We start from the raw sequence: 17,349 nt of genomic DNA, 5'->3' as shown, positions 1-17,349 counted from the left end.
CAGTTCAGTGAAGAAGGCCATCCTGGGACGGAAAAGGCCTGGGCACGGGTCAGGGAGGGGGGGTGGGAAGGGCCCTCCCTGGGGGTCACCCCGAGGAGCTCTTCCTGCAAGGCTGAGCCCTGGCCAAGGCAGCTAAGCCCACCGTGGTCCAGGTGCCCCCTCGACCTCTCTGGACCTCGGGTTGGTGGCGGCGTCGGGGCAGGCAGGGGCTGCGACCAGCCCCCCAGGAGTGCGTCTACGTATGCCCTGAGCGTGGGGTTGGCTCCAGCAGGGCCAGTAACAGCAGTGGCACAGCGGCCAGGTTTCGTAATAAACCGGTCTTTTAATTGCTATGGGGCAGGAGGAGGGAGGATTAAAAAAAAGAGGCAAAGGTTTGTTGGGCTTGGTTGGCGCCGGCTGCAGAGAGAAGGGGCACTGTTTTTGCAAAGGAGCCTGGAGCTGCTAACAGGGGCTGAGCAACACTTCCCGGCGAGCCTGCGGGAGGGGGCTTGGGTGCCCGGAGGGGGGCAGAGGTCCCCAGCCCTCTCGGAAGTGGCAAATACACAAGAAACCCGGAAGCTTTAGAAATTTATTACAAGGTCATCACAGAAGTAAAAATATATGTATCTGTAAGCTTCCCTTCTCTCTCAGTGGAGCAAGTAAGAAAATAGATTGTCTATTACGTTTGCAACCGGGGACTTCATGGGGACAGAGCAACGTCAGCGCCAGCTCCCAAGTCCCCGAGTCCAGTCCTGGCAAGGGTGCAGACCCTCGGTCGCCCGAGTCCCGCGCAGACGTCGGCGCCGGTCTCAGTCCACGCCGGAGCGTGCGGTCCAAGCCCTCCAGCGCGGGCGAGGCCACAGCTCCTCCGGCACAAAGCCTGGGCTCCGGTTCCCCTCTCCTGCTGGCCCGGTGCCCCTCTTCTCCTGTCACGGTGGCCACAGCTGGCGCTGCCCCAGGCTCACCGCCCTGGGGGTGGCCACGCACTCCCCTCTTCTCCATTGATTCTGCCCCCGCGGTCTCACAGGATGGGTTGTTCTGGGGGGTTGTTCTGGGGGGGAGGGGTCAAATATTTATTTTATTTTTTTTTTGGCAGCAACTCGACAGCTTCTGATGCTGGGAAGGGTCTCAACGCTCCTGGAGGGAGATGTAGGGGACCCACTGGTTGTTTCCTCGGCTCTCTTCGCAGTAACTGGCTACCTCGACCAGGCCGTGGCTTTTCCAGGCATCTGTGTGAGGATTCTGTGACAAGGGGGAAAAAATGGGGTTCAGTGGGAGCCCCAGGAGTGGGCAGGGAGCCTCCCTCTCTCAGGGCCCCTCTGGGGAAAACAGGCCAGCTCAAAATAGCTCCCCGGGTAAGGAGGCCCCCGCCAGGCTGCCCACGGGACATGCCTATCGTGGCTGAGTGCTGAGCTGGTCCGAGATGCGCCAGCTCAACTTTGTTGACAAACACAGGCGCAGGTGCCCGGGGAAGGGTGGGGCAGGTCCAGGCCCAACTCACCGTGACCAGGAGGCAGTGCAGGTCTCGGGCCTCGGTGGTGCCCTGGGTCTCCTCGGGCTCGCCCAGCAGCTGCGCCAGGCGCTGCATGCCTGACACCCGGACGATATTGATGTCGTTGTCGCAGCAAAAGGACTGGATGAGCGTGAAGTGTATCTGCAGGGCGATGTCATCCTCCTCCTCCTCATCGATGGCCAGAAGGCACAGGACCACGCTGTCAGGGTCCCTAAGGGGGCCAGAAGGAGGGGACGGATCAGCCGGGGGCTGAGGAGACGCCACTGTGCACGGGGGAGTTTGGAAAAGCGAAGAGAAACCGAAGGCGCGCCAGAGATCGCGTCTGCATGCAGCTGCAGGGGTGGGGAGAGGACGCACGGTTCTAGATGCCTGGGGGGGGGGGGGGGGACGGGGGTAAGGCACCAGCGAATACGCCGGTGGGCGCTTGCAAACGATGCAGCGTCAGGATACTGCAACCTCGGCTCCCCCCCCCCCCCAAAGAAAGCACAGAGACCCTCAATCCACAGTGGGGATGCTTGGGGGAAATCCTAGCCACGTGCGGGAGAGGGGTGCAGCAGAGAGCATGCAGAGCGGAGGGGGTCCCCACCCGCGCCCAGTCCGGGGACGGGGTGTGACTCACACATTCATCAACTTGGCTGACTCGTACACCCCCACGGTGAGGCGGTCCTGGCGCTGCGCGGCCACCAGCAGCTCCTCCACCGCGGCGCTCACGGTCTGCATCCTTGGGGTCAGAGAGAGGAGGGTCAGCGCCCGGCCGGCCACAGGTCGCTCCGGTCCCCGGCCGGCCCGGCTGACCTCAGCCTGCTACTTACTTCTGCGCCGCGTTGTCGCATGCCACGAGCTCTTCCAGCGTCATGTTGCAGTTATAATCCACAGTGGAAAACAGCCCCACGACAGTCCCAAGGGAGAAAATGCAAAATCCGAGGCCGGAAAGCCCAAAACCTTCCCACGGAGCCCGAACGCTCGTTCAAGACCTTCGGAAGGCAGCGAAATCGTCCCCAAAAGAAGGCAGGAAAAAAAATGGCAAAGTCCTCGGCGAGAATAATCCGCGTGGCCGGAGAAAAGAAGACTGCGGCCCCGACTTCAGCGCTCTGAGCTCGCCGCCGCGGGCGCCGCCTTTTATCGACTTCTACACCAGAGGCGCGGCCTCGGCGGCGCGTCCGCCCCTCCTATTGGCGAGCCAACAAAGGCGAGAGAAAGAAGAGCTACGGTTGGCCGGCGTCGGGGAAGGGGCGGAGCGCCGCGCGGAGGCGCCCACGTGGGCGCGAGACCCGGGAGGAGGGCGCTGGGGAGGGGGGGCGGGGAGCGTTGACTGCCAGAAAAGAAAAAAAGCAGAAGTTTTCCTCCTGATTTCCCGGCAGCGGCGCCGCGTTTCGGGGCGCGCGCGGGATTTCCAGCGCGCAAGGCGGCGGCGCGGACTTTCGGTGGCGGGGGGGGGCGCCTGGAATCCCCTCCTGGTCCCGGGAGAGTCCCCGGCCCGCGCCTTTCCCGAGTTCTGCTGGAGGCCTGCACGGGGAGGGGGCCCAGTTTGCAGGCTGATCCCTCCCAGGTGGTGTGTGCATTGTCGGGGGTCGGGGAGGGATTGGCTGCGGGGACCCCAGACCCTGGGTGACTTGATTTCTCTGGGGCTGTGTCCCAACCTGTCTAATGGGCATGCAACGCCGGCCTCATTGGATTGAAGGAAGCGTTAAATCAAAGAAAATAAAGGGTACGCAGGAAGTGTTCAATAAAGGGTGGTGGTCGCAGGAGGCCGCTTCGAGGCTCTCAAAGTTGGGAGCTGCGAAGGCGGCCTGTGTCGCCACCCGCCCTATGAGAATGCATACCAGCCTCACAGAGTTGCAGGAAGCATTAAAGAAAGTAAGGGGTACACAGTAAGCGTTCAATAAATGTCAGGTGGTGGTAACGGCAGGCCGCCTCGAGGTCCCCTGGAGCAAGGGCTGCAAAGCCCGAGGCATTGTAGGGGCGAGACCGGTCGCCCCCTCCTCACCCCCCGCGAGTTTCAGGGTGGGGCGCGCGTGGGAGTGGGAGGCGCAGGTGGCTCGGCCGCAGCCGGCCCGCGCCCCCTGCCGGCGCCCGTCACTTCAGCACCTGACCGCACCCGCGCACCTGACGATGGACCCCGAGGTCCGGGGAGACAGCCAGGGCGGAAGGGTGCTTGCCTGCGCAGGACGCTGCCCTTTCGGGTCCGCTTGCAGTGGCAGTCGCCACTTCCATTTCCTCCTTCCGGAGTGGGCGCCGGCATCTACGGAGCGTGTACTGTGTACCAGGCTCCCCGTATCATGGGTCATTGAATTTTCAAAGACCCGGGAAGCACGGTCCGTACTTAAGCTGCATTAGGCAAAGGGGGAAACTGAGGCTCGGGGAGGCCACCACTCCCCCAAGCTACCGGCCAGTTCGCGTTGGAGCCACACGTGTGCGACGGGCACGGCCGCACGCAGGGACTGCCACCAGCCTCACCGTCTCCGCAGGAAGGCAGTTCACGAGCCTGGCGGGCAGGCCAGCGTGGGACTGCCTCCCACGGTCGATCGGGGGCTCCCGGGTGACTCACAGCTGAGTCCCCTCCCCCGCCAGCCTGGGGTCTGGCCTCAGCCCCGCGGCTTGGTTCCCCTGGCTCCCGGGCCCGCGGTCCGGCTGACGCATCGCACCGCCTCCGCGCCGCCCACCGTGGAGGCGCGAAATGTCCCGGGCGCTGAGAGGCGTGGCGGCGCCACCTGGTGGCCGCACGAGGTCTCTGCTCCCGAAGCGCCGGAAGGGACAGAGGGGAGGGGTGAGACGAGGAGGGGTGAGGAGGATGGGGCCTGGACGACAGTTGCAGGAGTTTCTATACACAATATTTTACGCGTGCAGCATATAAACTCAGAGATGCGATGGTTCAAGACAACCAAATAGACAAACTACTGCCCGGGTGTGCCTGTTTTTTAATTTTTTTTTAATTATGGTAAATTACGTGTTGACCATTTGTAAACGTACCATTCAGTGGCATTAAATACATCCACAGCGCTGTGTAAGCAGCACCGCCACTATCTAGAATCCAAGACTCTTTCATCACCCCCAACATGAACATGAACCCAGCCCCTGGCACCCACCATTCTTTCTGTCTGTGGATTTGCATATTCTAGACACCTCACACAAATGGAATCAGACAGTATGTGTCCTTCTGTGTCTGGCTTCTCTCACTGAGCACAATGTCCTCAAGGCTCATCCACGTTGCACCAGCTGTCAGCATGTCCTTCCTTTTTTTCTTGTTTTACATTTTTTAAAGTGCCTTCCCCCCCCTCCCCCCCATTTATTTATTTTGAGAGAGAGAGAGAGAGAGAGGTAGGGGCAGAGAGAAAGGGAGAGAGAAAGAGAATCCTAAGCAGGATCCACACTGTCAGTGTAGAGCCCGATGTGGGGCTGGAACTCACGAACCGAGAGATCATGACCTGAGCAGAAATGAAGAGTCGGACGCTTAACCGACCAGCCACCCAGGCTCAGGTCATGATCTCACAGTCTGTGGGTTCGAGCCCCGTGTGTCGGGCTCTGTGCCGCCGGCTCGGAGCCTGGAGCCTGCTTCGGATTCTGTGTCTCCCTCCCTCTCTGCCCCTCCCCCATTCACGCTCTGCCTCTCATAAATAAATAAACACGCAAGAATTTTTTTTATTTTTTTAAATCTTTTTAAACTAAATGAATTTAAAAGTTTGGAAAGAAAAAAGTTTTTTTTTTTTTTTTTTTAACGTTTATTTTTGAGACAGAGACAGAGCATGAATGGGGGGAGGGTCAGAGAGAGAGGGAGACACAGAATCAGAAGCAGGCTCCAGGTTCTGAGCTGTCAGCACAGAGCCCCACGCGGGGCTCGAACTCACAGAGTGCGAGATCGTGACCTGAGCCGAAGTCGGACGCTTAACCGACTGAGCCACTCAGGCATCCCCTAAAAAAGTTGTTTTTAATGAGATCCTTTGTCTCTAGACTTGAGAAACGTAACCGCTTCTTTTCAGTAACGTTGCATCGTATTGAAGTTAGCTTCCATACATCCTTACTGGGTGCTGACTATGTGCTGAGCATTTTGTAAGCCGTCTCTTTCAGGGGTCACACCACCGTCACTGCCCACAAAGTGGCACTTTGTGGTTGTGCCGGGTTTACAGAGGAAGGAATAGAGACTCGGGAAGACGGGAAGACAGTGTTATTAGTTCAAGGGCACAGAGCTCAGAGTTCCCTGAGGATATTCCAGGAGACTCCAAATAGTCCACAACCCCCGGGGTCAGGACTGGGGGACCGGGGGTCAGGAAGCCGGACACGTTGCTAGGAGACAAGCGCCGTGAGTGACAAAGGGTGAGTGGCTGTTTTCCTGGGGAAGACGGGGGTTGGGGGGACCCTTTCAGTGTCCAGTTTCGTGGGGTTTTCGTATAGTGACACGCTTGGGCACCCATCACCACTGGTCCAGGATGAGATAAATATTTTAACACTCAAGCGAACGCACCCCAAATTCGTGACGAACAGAATAGAAAAGCCTCCCATCAGGACAGGATAGATAACAACGCCACACCAAGGCGACTGGAGCCCCAGCCCCAAGGAAAATCAGTATGACTGATCCTGCCTTGATTTAAAATTTTGAAGACTCACCCATTGAGGTGTTTTTTTTTTTCATTTGTTTTACTTTGTTGAAAAACATTGCTTCATTTTGGATTTTTCATCAGGACCGGGTTTCTGCCTCACCCAAGTCCGGGCCCTGCTTCTTGGGACCCTGACTTTAAACACCCCCCCACACACACCCCAGGGGCACTGGGTGGCTCAGTCGGTTAGGCCTCTGACTCTCAATTTCAGCTCAGGTCACGACCTCACGGTTCGTGAGTTCGAGCCCTGTGTTGGGTTCTGTGCTGACAGTGTAGAGCCTGTTTGGGATTCTCTCTCTCCCACTTTCTCTTCTCCTCCCCTGCTTGTTCTCTCTCTCTCTCTCAAAAAATAAATAAATAAACTTAACCCCCCCCCCCCCAACACACACACACACAAACCTGGGAGACAGGGGTTGTTCCCAATGGATGAAGGATGAGCCCAAGGAGGTGGGATGGGGGTTTTGCCTGCCCAGGGTGGGTGGATGGGGCTCCCTGCCAGCACAGAGAATGCCCCAGGTGGAGAAGCAGGACCGGGGAGGACAGCCTGCCCACCCCCCACGTCACTACAGGAGGTATTAGGGACCAAATGTTTGTGTTCTTCTGCAGAAGCCCTGACCTCCAGTGGGGCGTACTTGGAGGTGGGGCCTCTGGGAGGTGACTAAGGTCAGGTGAGCTCATGGGGTGGGGCCCCCCTGGGGTGGATTAGCGCCCTTATAAGGAGAGGAAGAGAGATGAGCACTTTCAACACAGTGGAAAGGTGGAGGCTGCGGGCTGGGGAGGCCTCCCCCGGACTCACCCCTGCTGGCACCTTGATCTCAGACGTCCAGCCTCCAGGATTGTGAGGTATCAGTGGCTGTGGCATAAGTCCCCCAGTCCGTGGTGTTTGGTTATGGCAGCCCCAGCTGAGCAGGAGGGGGTGTGAGGGGTGGGGATGAGGAGAATGGGGACAGAGTCCCCGCCCAGCACGTGGGGGGGGGGACGGGTGGGGTGTTTGACTGGGTTTGAATCCCAGCTTCCTTCCCGACCAGCCGTGTGAACGTGGGCACATCATTCCCTTGTTCCACTCCCGTGCCTCAGTTTCCCCCCTCTGCAAATGGAAATAATAGCCTTGTCCAGGATTGTTCTGTGCACCGAACGAGGCCATTCTGGTCCACACTCAGAGGAGGGCTCTGTGGGTAGCAACTGCCTCTGAATAGGGCTGCTTCCTGACTTGCGGGCATTGATTGGAGACCCGAGTCACGTGAAGAAGCCAGGCTCGGAGGCATGAAGGGAGAGGGCCTCCGACACAGCTCGTGCAAAGGTCCTGAGGTGGGGCCACAGCTGGCATGTCCACGGAGCCCCGAGGAGGCCCAGGTGGCAGGATAGTGAGCAGAGATAGTGAGGGGGTGTGGGGGGTTGAGGTTAGAAAGGTGGGTCCTGGGGGCTGCGGGTTGGGGCGTCTGGATGTGGCTCCGGCTGTGCCAGGAAGCCATTGGCAGGTGCGAAGCAGAAGGCCGGCCTCTGACATCATGTGGGTGTTTTTGCAGAGATGAACAAGACGGGATTCCTGTCCCTAAGGAGAAGCTTCCGGGTAGATGTGAGTCATCATCTCCAGTTTGAGATGTTGGTAAGACAGGATAGGCTGGGAGGAGGTAAGGGTGACCCAGCAGGTGGGGGAAGTGACAGGAGCAAAGGTCATGGGTCCAGGAGCCCAGGCACACTTGGGAAAGAGATGGGGGGTGGTGAGCGGGCAGGTGGCTGGCACATCCTACAGGGGGGTGGCTGAGGGGGGTTCTGCTCTGAGGTCACACTCGCCTGGTTCAGATCCCACCTCCACCCCCCTCACAAACCGTGTGTCCTTGAGTTGGGGTCTTAAACTCCCTCAAACTCCCTCTTTTCATGGGAAAATCGGGCCATTGACAGGCGAGAAATGATGGCCCAGACCGCCCTTGGCACGTGGGAAATGTGTCTCCATACGCCTCCCCTGCTGAGGTTACCTGGAAATCCACGGAAGGCCACCCCTTCCCTCCTTGGACACCCACGCGCCCCCCAACTGGCCTCGCTGCAGTGCTCAGAGGGTCCCTCCCTCGGCTCACCCTCCCAAAGTAACACACACGCCAGAAAACCTCCCGCTCCCCTTTTCTGTTTTTTTTTTTTTTAATTTTTTTTTCAAAACGTTTTTTATTTATTTTTGGGACAGAGAGAGACAGAGCATGAACGGGGGAGGGGCAGTGAGAGAGGGAGACACAGAATCGGAAACAGGCTCCAGGCTCCGAGCCATCAGCCCAGAGCCTGACGCGGGGCTCGAACTCACGGACCGCGAGATCGTGACCTGGCTGAAGTCGGACGCTCAACCGACTGCGCCACCCAGGCGCCCCTCCCCTTTTCTGTTTTTTAAGTAGGCTTCACGTTCAGCGCCCCAATGCGGGGCTTGAACTCACGACCCTGAGATCACGGCTGAGATAGGCTGAGCAGGGCTGCTGAGCTGCTGTCCTTGGAATGCACCGGGCAGGGTCCTACCCCCAGGCCTTTGCTGGTTCCTCTCCCTGGAACACCCTCCTACCCCGTGTCATCTCCCCACTGTCCCCCTGCACCCCCCATCTCAGCAGGGCTCCCCGCCCCCCCACCGCAGCCTGAGATGTTTCACACCCCTGCCCCGCCACCTCGCACATTTCGTACCCACCCCTTGTTTCTTCTTAGCCTTTCACACCGTCTGTGTGTCTTACCTCCCCCTCCTAGTTACCCCCCGCCCCGTGCCCCTTATGGGAGCATGGATGCCCCAGGGCGGGAGTTCCCAGCACACAGTAGGTGCTCAAAAAAGACGTGTTGGTTGAACGACTGAATGAGTCCGCTAACTAATGAAGGGACTGGTGAGATGTCACAACACTCTCAACTCCAGAACCACACATTCCTAGGCAATCGGGATGCTGAAATAAGTGTTTCACGGGTACGAAAGGATACGGACCACCATCGACTTTCCATCGTTGACCGGAGAGTTCATGCCACTTGGCTAGAGGACACAGTTCCCCGGAGGCTGCCCACACTGCAGGCGGCAGCCGCGAGCTTGGGGGCCCGAGACGGCCCAGAGCCACCGAGGACTCGGAAAAGGGCTGGATTTCCAATGGCAGCACAGCGGTCTCCCGTCTCCGGGGGCCAGACGACAAATCCCCACACGCTGGGCAGCTTAAAATGACAGGGATTTATTCTCTCCCAGTTCTGGAGGTCCAAGGTCAAGGCCGGGCTGGTTCCTTCTGGAAGTTCTGAAGGAGAGTCTGTTCCGGGCCCCTCCGGCAGAACCGGGACTCCTTGGTCCCACCTCTGCCTGGGTCTGGACCCGGCCTTCTCCCTGGGCGCCTCTGTCTTCACAGAGACCTTAGGGCTGACCTTAATCCCAATGACCTCACCTGAATTTAACCAATAATTATGTTATTATTTAACCAACCCTATTCCCAACAAGGTCCCATCGCTGGTTCCAAGTGGCCGTGAATTTTGGGGGGACACGTTCGCTCCAACACACAGTGAAGATTCGGGGCTCCCGGGCAGGAGGGGGGCACACGTACAAACAGGTCAGCCAGCAGGAGTGCAGGTGGGAGGTGGGAGGTGCCGCAGGGGTGCAGGAGGGGTCGGGTGGGGCTCACCCTCTCACCTCCCTGCCCTGCGGCATCTAACGCCTCAGCTCTGACTCCAAACCAGGCCTCGTGTCCATGCCTTCCCTCGGGTCTGGCTCACGGCCAGCGAGCCTGTCTCTAACATCCATGGGACCCAGAGCAAGAATTTGGAGGGGGGGGGGGGGTGTCACAAAACCCTCATCCAAGGGTTCAAAGTCCATACACCGAGTGACAAACTGGGGCACAAACGTGTCCGTCCTGTCTGGACAGATGCTCTGGTGGATTAGAGATGCTTGCCCTGGGGACCGTGGGCAGGCTGCCTGCCTCACGCCCACCAGGGCGGTTACAATAAAGACACAGATTCTAACAAATGTCGGCAGGAGGTGGACACGTTGGAACCCTCACGCGCGGCTGGCGGGAGGGTAAAACGGTGCAGCCGCTGTGGAAGAGTCTGGCGGTTCCTCCAAAGGGTGAACGCAGAGTTACCATCTGACCTGGCAAGTCCAGCCAAACCCTGATCCGGGAATGTTAATGGCAGCGATGTTTATAATTTCCCAAATGTGGAATCAACCCCAATGTCCATCAGCTGATGGTGGGTGAGAGAGATGTAGTTCATCCCCACGATGGAATTCATTCACCTGCTAGCAAGAGCGAGGCGCCCACCCCCGCCGCCCCGCGGATGGACCTCAAGCACATGATGCCCAGGGAGGGAACCAGACCTGAGAGGCCACACAGGGTGTGAGTCCACGTGTGTGAAACGTCCAGAACGGGCCCATCCACGGACGGGAAGGGGGCTCTCGTGGGGGGCGGGGGGAGGGCAGGGGGAGTGACAACCTGTGGGGACGGGGCTTCTTTTTGGGGAGAGGGAATGTGCTAAAGTTGACTGTGTTGGGGGACGCACCATGCTGTGGACATAGGAAAACCCACTGAAATGCACACTTTAGGGGGTGAACTGTTTGGTATGTGAATTACATGCCAATAAAGTTGTTAGGGAAAAAAAGAAGGTTGCAATTCTTGGACATCCCTCCCATTGGCCCATCCCGGTTCCCCTCTCCTCCCTCACATCTGGGTTGCACCTGGTCCTAAAATTCAAGAGGCCTGGAGCTTCCGTCTGGCCCCCAGGGAGCCCCGAGACACCACGTAAGAAGTTCCACTGTGCTGCAGCCACAGGCACGCGGGACCACACAGAGGGGAGAGGGGCTCGCTGAGGCACCAGGCCAAGCACAGAAGCATCTGGGAGCCCCCACCTCGGCCCACCTGCGAGTCAGACGCCGCCCCGTGACCCCTGTCAAGCCCACCCCACCAGGGACGGAAGAACCACCCAGCTGAGCCACATTCCCGACCCACAGAATCCTGAGGCGGGATAAAATTTGGGGATGGTTTGTGACACAGGGATAGACCAGAACTCAAACCTTCCGAACTTCCTGGCAAGCCCGCTTCACGTTTAGAATTCTTGGATTCCTTGTGGTTCTGCCCCGGAGGCTGCAATGTGGGGAGAGCGGGCCCTGTGTCCGGGCCGCCCGCCGTGGCTCGCTCTCTCCCTGGGGTTTGTTCTCTGTGATAAGGTCCTCGCCTGGACCAGGTGGCATCTCAGCTCACAAATCCACCCCCCCACCCCCCCCACACACACACCTTCAAAAACCAGCCGCCTTCGCCACCTGAGTCCGGGCAGCACACACACTGGGTCCCAGAGTGCCTTTGGGAGGACAGGCCAGAGAGGGAGGTCGGCCCAAGTGTTGGAGACAGGTGAGTCCTGAGATCTGGGTGCTGGAGTGAGGTCTAGAAAAGGAGGTGTAGGGAGAAGCCCACAAAGGGGGACGGACTAGGTCCAAGTGCAGCAGCGACCCCCGCCCAGGCCACTACAGCCGCTCCCCTGGGTGACCTTCCCAGAATTCTCTTCAACCTGTGCTGGCTGGTAGGTAGCAGCTGCGTGTGGCTGAGCCCTTAAAACAGGGTTAGCGTTGGGGCGCCGGGGTGGCTCAGTCTGGGGGGCTTGAACCCATGAACTGGGAGATCATGACCTGAGCCTAAATCAAGAGTCAGATGCTCAACTGACTGAGCCACCCAGGTGTCCCTAAAGTCTCATTAAAAAAACTTTTTTTGGGGGGCGCCTGGGTGGCGCAGTCGGTTAAGCGTCCGACTTCGGCTCAGGTCACGATCTCGCGGTCCGTGAGTTCGAGCCCCGCGTCAGGCTCGGGGCTGACGGCTCAGAGCCTGGAGCCTGTTTCCGATTCTGTGTCTCCCTCTCTCTCTGCCCCTCCCCCGTTCATGCTCTGTCTCTCTCTGTCTCAAAAATAAATAAACGTTAAAAAAAAAATTAAAAAAAATTTTTTTTTTTTTGGTAAAGTTTATTTATTTTGAGAGAGAGCACACTCGCAGGAGGGGCAGAGAGACAGAGGGAGAGAGAGAATTCCAAGCAGGTTCCACACTGAAAGTTCGGAGCCCGATGCAGGCTCTATCTCACGGTTTGTGAGTTCAAGCCCCGTGTCAGGCTCCTCACTGACGGTGCAGAGCCTGCTCGGGATTCTGTCTCTCCCTCTCTCTGCCTCTCGTCGGTTTGCTCTCTCCCTCTCTCAAAATAAATAAATAAACTTGAAAAAAATCTTAAAAATAATAAAGTAACATATGTGGCTCATATTCTATATCTTTTCTTTTTTTGGATATTCTTTTTAAAAGAAAAAAACTTGAGATTGGGGCACCTGGGTGGCTCAGTCGGCTGAGCGTCCGACTTCGGCTCAGGTCATGATCTCATGGCTGGTGAGTTCGAGCCCCGCGTCGGGCTCTGTGCGGACAGCTCGGAGCCTGGAGCCTGCTTTGGATTCTGTGTCTCCCTCTCTCTCTGCCCCTCCCCCACGCGCGCTCTGTCTCTCTCTGTCTCAAAAATAAACATTAAAAAAATTAAAAAAACTCAGAGATATAATTGAGTATAACATTGTGTAATGTAAGATGCACAACGTGTAGAGTTGATACATTCCTAGATTGCAACATGATTACCACCATAGCTTAGGTAACATCTCCATGAGGTTAAGCGGTTACCATCTCTCTTTTGTGGTACGATGTTCTATTTCCATTTTTTCCTCCACTTTTGAAACGTGAAATATATCAAACACACAAAAAGCATCTATAACTCATATGTCCAGCTTATGGAATAGAGACTTCACGACCACCAGGCGTACAAAACACAAGGGGACCACCATGCTGAAGCCCCCACCGTGTACCCACCCCAGGTATCACCCCCCTTCCTCACCAGACAAAACCGTGAGCTGACTTCTGAGTAAGCAAGTTTCCACTTTTCCTTTCAATGTATCACCTTTGCAGCAGCCCTCCAAAATATAAGCTAGGGCGGCCACGTTTTGAATTTTATAAAAATGGCAGGATGTTGTTGGAACTTTTCTGCATTTCGCTTTCTTTGCACGATCTTCTGTTGGGGAGATCTTTCTGTGGATGGGTGTCCCCGGGGCACATTCACATTTACTGCTGTATAAAATTCCACGGTGTGTATTTACATGAAGGTGTGGGTCCGTTGCCTGAGGGATATTTGGGCTGTTTTGGTTTTTGATTCCCCGTTACAACAAATGGCGAGGGTTTCAAAACCCAAATGAGATCCTCTGTTATGTGATGAGGAACTGAGACAGCCCTTGGACCACAGCTGGCAAGAACCTGAGACCCTCAGCCCAACTGCCTGCAAGGACTTGAACCCTTCCATCAACAGTGTGAAGGCGGCACCTGGGTGGTTCAGTCGGCTGAGTGTCTGACTTTGGCTCAGGTCGTGATCTCACGGCTCGTGGGTTGGAGCCCCGCGTCGGGCTCTGTGCCGACAGCTCGGAGCCTGGAGCCTGCTTCGGATTCTGTGTCTCCCTCCCTCTCTGCCCCTCCCCAGCTCATGCTGTCTCTATCTCAAAAATAAACATTAAAAAAAAAAAAAAAGTGAGTGAACTTGAAGTGAACTTTTGTGACGCCTTGGCCAGATGTGCAGCTAAGCCCCACCCAGATTCTTGAGCCACGGAAACTGAGAGAAAAATGGGAGTTGCTTTAAGCCACTACATTTAGGGCTATTTGTTACACGGTGATAGATAACTAATACACTAGCATCATATCCTATATTTGCTTAAAAGTGTAAAGTCAAACAAAAAGATAGCTGCACTAACGCTTCAACAAAGCTTGATTTTATTTTAAGTTTTATTTTTTTAATGTATTTTGAGAGAGAGGGAGAGCACAAGGATGCAGCCGGGGAGGGGCAGAGAGAGAGTCCCAAGCAGGCTCCGTGCTGTCAGCGCAGAGCCTCACGCGGGGCTCAAACCCACAAGCCACGAGACCCTGCCCTGGGCTGAAGTTGGATGCTTAACTGACTGAGCCCCCCAGGCGCCCTGAACAAGTTGGATTTTAAAGTACTCTTTTTCGGGGCGCCTGGGTGGTTCGGTCGGTTAAGCGTCCGACTTCGGCTCAGGTCATGATCTCACAGTCCGTGGGTTCGAGCCCCGCATCGGGCTCTGTGCTGACAGCTCAGAGCCTGGAGCCTGTTTCAGATTCTGTGTCTCCCTCTCTCTGTGACCCTCCCCCGTTCATGCTCTGTCTCTCTCTGTCTCAAAAATAAATAAAACGTTAAAAAAAAAAATTTAAAGTACTCTTTTTCCCAGGGCACCTGGGGGGCTCTTTAACCCCAAATCTGTCCTCGGGCTACTAGTTTGGGTGAGAACACCCCTCCATGCCCTAGAGGCAGCGCTGGGGGGGGGGGTCCCTGTCCGTGGAAGGCTTTCTCCCCACAGTTGACAGGGTGGATCCCCTCCTTCTGAGTCCTTGCTCAAACGTCAGCTTCGCTAGCACGAGGCCCAGCCTTTAAGGAGCTCTCCCCCCTACTTAAAAATGCAACCCCCCTGGGGTGCCTGGGGGGCACAGTGGGTTAAGCCTCCAGCTCTGGATTTCGGCTCAGGTCATGATCTGAGGTTCCTGGGATCGAGCCCCACATGGGATCGAGCCCCACATCAGGCTCCGCATGACGTGGAGGGGCCTGCTTGGGGGTCTCTCTGACCCTCCCCCGCTCTCTCAAAATAAATAAATAAACTTAAAAATAAATGCAACCCCCTATCCACATGCTCCCAAGCCCCTTCACCCTGCTGTGTTCCCCCGCAGGCCCCGTCTTCCAGCTCCGCCCGGGTCAGCTGCCCCAGAGCCGGGATCCTTGTCTGGGTCCCCGATGCAGCCCCCGTGCCCGGCACAGGGGAGAAGTTCAGTGAGTCTCCAGCGCATTCCGCGCCTGTGAGGAACGGCAGCCTGCACCCAGATTCCATCTGGGGTCACCCGTCTGCAGCCCTCCAGCCTCCCGAATTCTGCCTCTGTATTCCAGGGTCAGCCTGCAGGCTCTGGGGTCTGGGCTTCAGAATCTGCACTCCCCGCCAGGCCCCGGAACCCAGGATCCAGGCTCGCGAGCCGGGCCCGCAGCCAGCGGCGTCCGTTGGACCGAGGTTTTGAAAAATCAGGCGCCAAACGGAGCGCGAAGCCCCGGGCGCGGAGGGGACGACGGGGGGAGGGGTGGGCGCGCTGGGCGGTCCCGGGCTCGGCCCCTCCCACCCCTACCCGGACCCCCTGCCTCCAAGGCAGACAGCCGAGCGCTCTCTGCGTGCGCTCCTGGGTTCGAGTCCCGCCTCCGCGTCGCCCCTGCTAGGGGGTCCCGTGCCTTAGTGTCCCGTGCGGGCCAGGGGTCCGGAGCGCAGCCTGCGGAGGGGGCGGGGGGCGGCCGCAGCTGTCGCCGCCCCGCCCGCCCAGCGCCAAAATTTGAAAACTGCCGAAGCCTCTCCAACCGCGCGGGGAGGGGGGGACGTCCCGGGCCCCACCCACGGGGAGCGCAGGGCTTTCTGGGACTTGGAGTCCAGCCCCCGGGGGTCCCGCGTCGGGGGGTGCTCCGGACCCCGAGCCCCGCCCAGCGCTGAGAGGTCAGGGCGTGTGGCAGGGACCCGACCCCGTTTCACAGACGCGAAGGCTGAGGCCAGGCCAGCCCGACAGCCAGCAGGGCAATGGCACCCTGGCCTGGAAGAGACCAGGAGGCGGATGGGACATCCCCGCGTCAGGAGGGGTGACAGCGGTTCACGGTGCTCCGGACCCTGCGGGGCCCTGAGTTGCAGGCGCTGGGGGTCAGGTCGCTGACCTGTGGCTCTGGGCGCTGGTCCAGTTGCTTTGATGAGGAGGGGGTGGCAGCTCAGTCTGGGGGTGGAGCGCTGGAAAGGTGACCCCATGCCACCCTCAAACTTCAGTCCTTTCCTTCCCCTCTGGCCCTGCCGCCTGGAGTATCACCTACTTTCCCTCTGCTTTAAATGCCCTCGCATTCTACCAACTGTCTTTTGTATTTGATGGCCCACCGTTAGCAGGTGCAGACGACAATATCAGGTTTAAAGCACAAGGTAACGTTTGAGAAGACAGTAGAGTGACAGTGTAGCTAGGGACCTGCTCCTGCCTGGGTGTTCAAGACAGGTGAGCACGCAGGGGAGACCTCCTGGCCTCCTCAGAAGGCTGGAAGGCACATTCTCAATGTGCCACTGGCCAGGCTCCCTGAAGGAAGCTGTTTAAGCCACAGTCCCCAAGGTGGGACGAATGGGAAGGAGGGGTTCTCCAGGCAGAAAGAGCACCTGGCAAGGTCCAGGGTACGGGGAAGGAAGTGATCCTAACTGGGGGTGATTTTGCCTCGGAGGTGACACGTGGAAATGTGTAGACATTTTGGTCTTAGTGACTGGAGTGAGGCAGTGGTGCTCCTGGCTTCAAGGGGAGCGGTGGGGAGCCCGGAGATGTTCCTCCACGTCCCACCCCCACAGAGCAGGATGCGGCCAAATGTCCAGGCTCCAAGACCCTGCTCTATAGAGGCCCCTCTTAGGGACATTTTATACAAGTGGAATCATAGACTGTGTGGCCTTTTGTGCCTGGCTTCTTTCCCGGAGGGGTGTGTGTGCGTGTGTGTGTAATATTGAGATGTAATCGACATATTACATTGTATTAGTTTCAGGTGTACAACCTAATGATTTGATCTTTGTGTGCATTGTTGAAATGACCTCAGTGGGTCTAGTTAGCAACCATCGACGTACATAGTTACAATTTTTTTTCTTGTGGTGAACACTTAGCAACTTCAAATATGCAATAGAGTGTTATTAACTACAGTCACCAGCTGTACGTTACATCCCCAGAACTTATTCATCTTATAACGTGAAATTTGTGCCTTTTGACCACGTTCACCTACTTTGCTCACCTCCCACCTCTCCACTGCAACCACCCCCAACTTGTTCTCTGTATCTATGAGCTCAGTTACTTTTTTTAAGTTAATGTACTATTTTTTTTTAAGTAATCTCCACACGCAAAGTGGAACTCGAACTCACGACCCTGAGATCAAGAGTCGCAGACTCCACCGAGTGAGCAGGCCAGGCATCCCTGTGAGCTGTTATTTTATTTTATTTTTATTTTATTATTTCATTTTATTTTAATTGTACAGGTAAGTGACATCACCGAGCATATTTTTCAGGTTCCTTCACCTTTCATTTTAATAGGACTCCAAAGAAGTAGGTAGGCTATGCAAGTGTGGAAACTGGGCATTGGCGGGAAAGCCGGTGTCTCTCGGTGTCGAGCTGGGAGTTTCGGGGCTGGCGGCTTGGCTAACGGATTATGGTTTATGGACAGCCAAGGACGGAGCGGGAACCCG

The 17,349-nt window shown here is 57.1% G+C and overlaps 1 protein-coding gene across 1 annotated transcript; it reads right to left on the bottom strand.

Annotated features, from left to right (window-relative positions):
• Nucleotides 1-554: 554 nt before the first annotated feature.
• Nucleotides 555-2,595, bottom strand: GADD45B (growth arrest and DNA damage inducible beta). Its single transcript, XM_019434105.2, has 4 exons — nt 2,305-2,595; nt 2,112-2,213; nt 1,481-1,703; nt 555-1,221 (listed from the first exon to the last, which is right to left on the bottom strand). The coding sequence occupies exons 1-4, from the start codon at nt 2,346-2,348 to the stop codon at nt 1,108-1,110; spliced, it is 483 nt and encodes a 160-aa protein (XP_019289650.2). The 5' UTR covers nt 2,349-2,595; the 3' UTR covers nt 555-1,107.
• Nucleotides 2,596-17,349: the final 14,754 nt, after the last annotated feature.

Source organism: Panthera pardus, unplaced genomic scaffold (assembly GCF_024362965.1).
Source record: "Panthera pardus isolate Hobbes unplaced genomic scaffold, ASM2436296v1 HiC_scaffold_8, whole genome shotgun sequence".
In the NCBI taxonomy this organism is placed as follows: Eukaryota; Metazoa; Chordata; class Mammalia; order Carnivora; family Felidae; genus Panthera; species Panthera pardus.
This window is presented reverse-complemented; position numbering and strand designations above follow the sequence as displayed.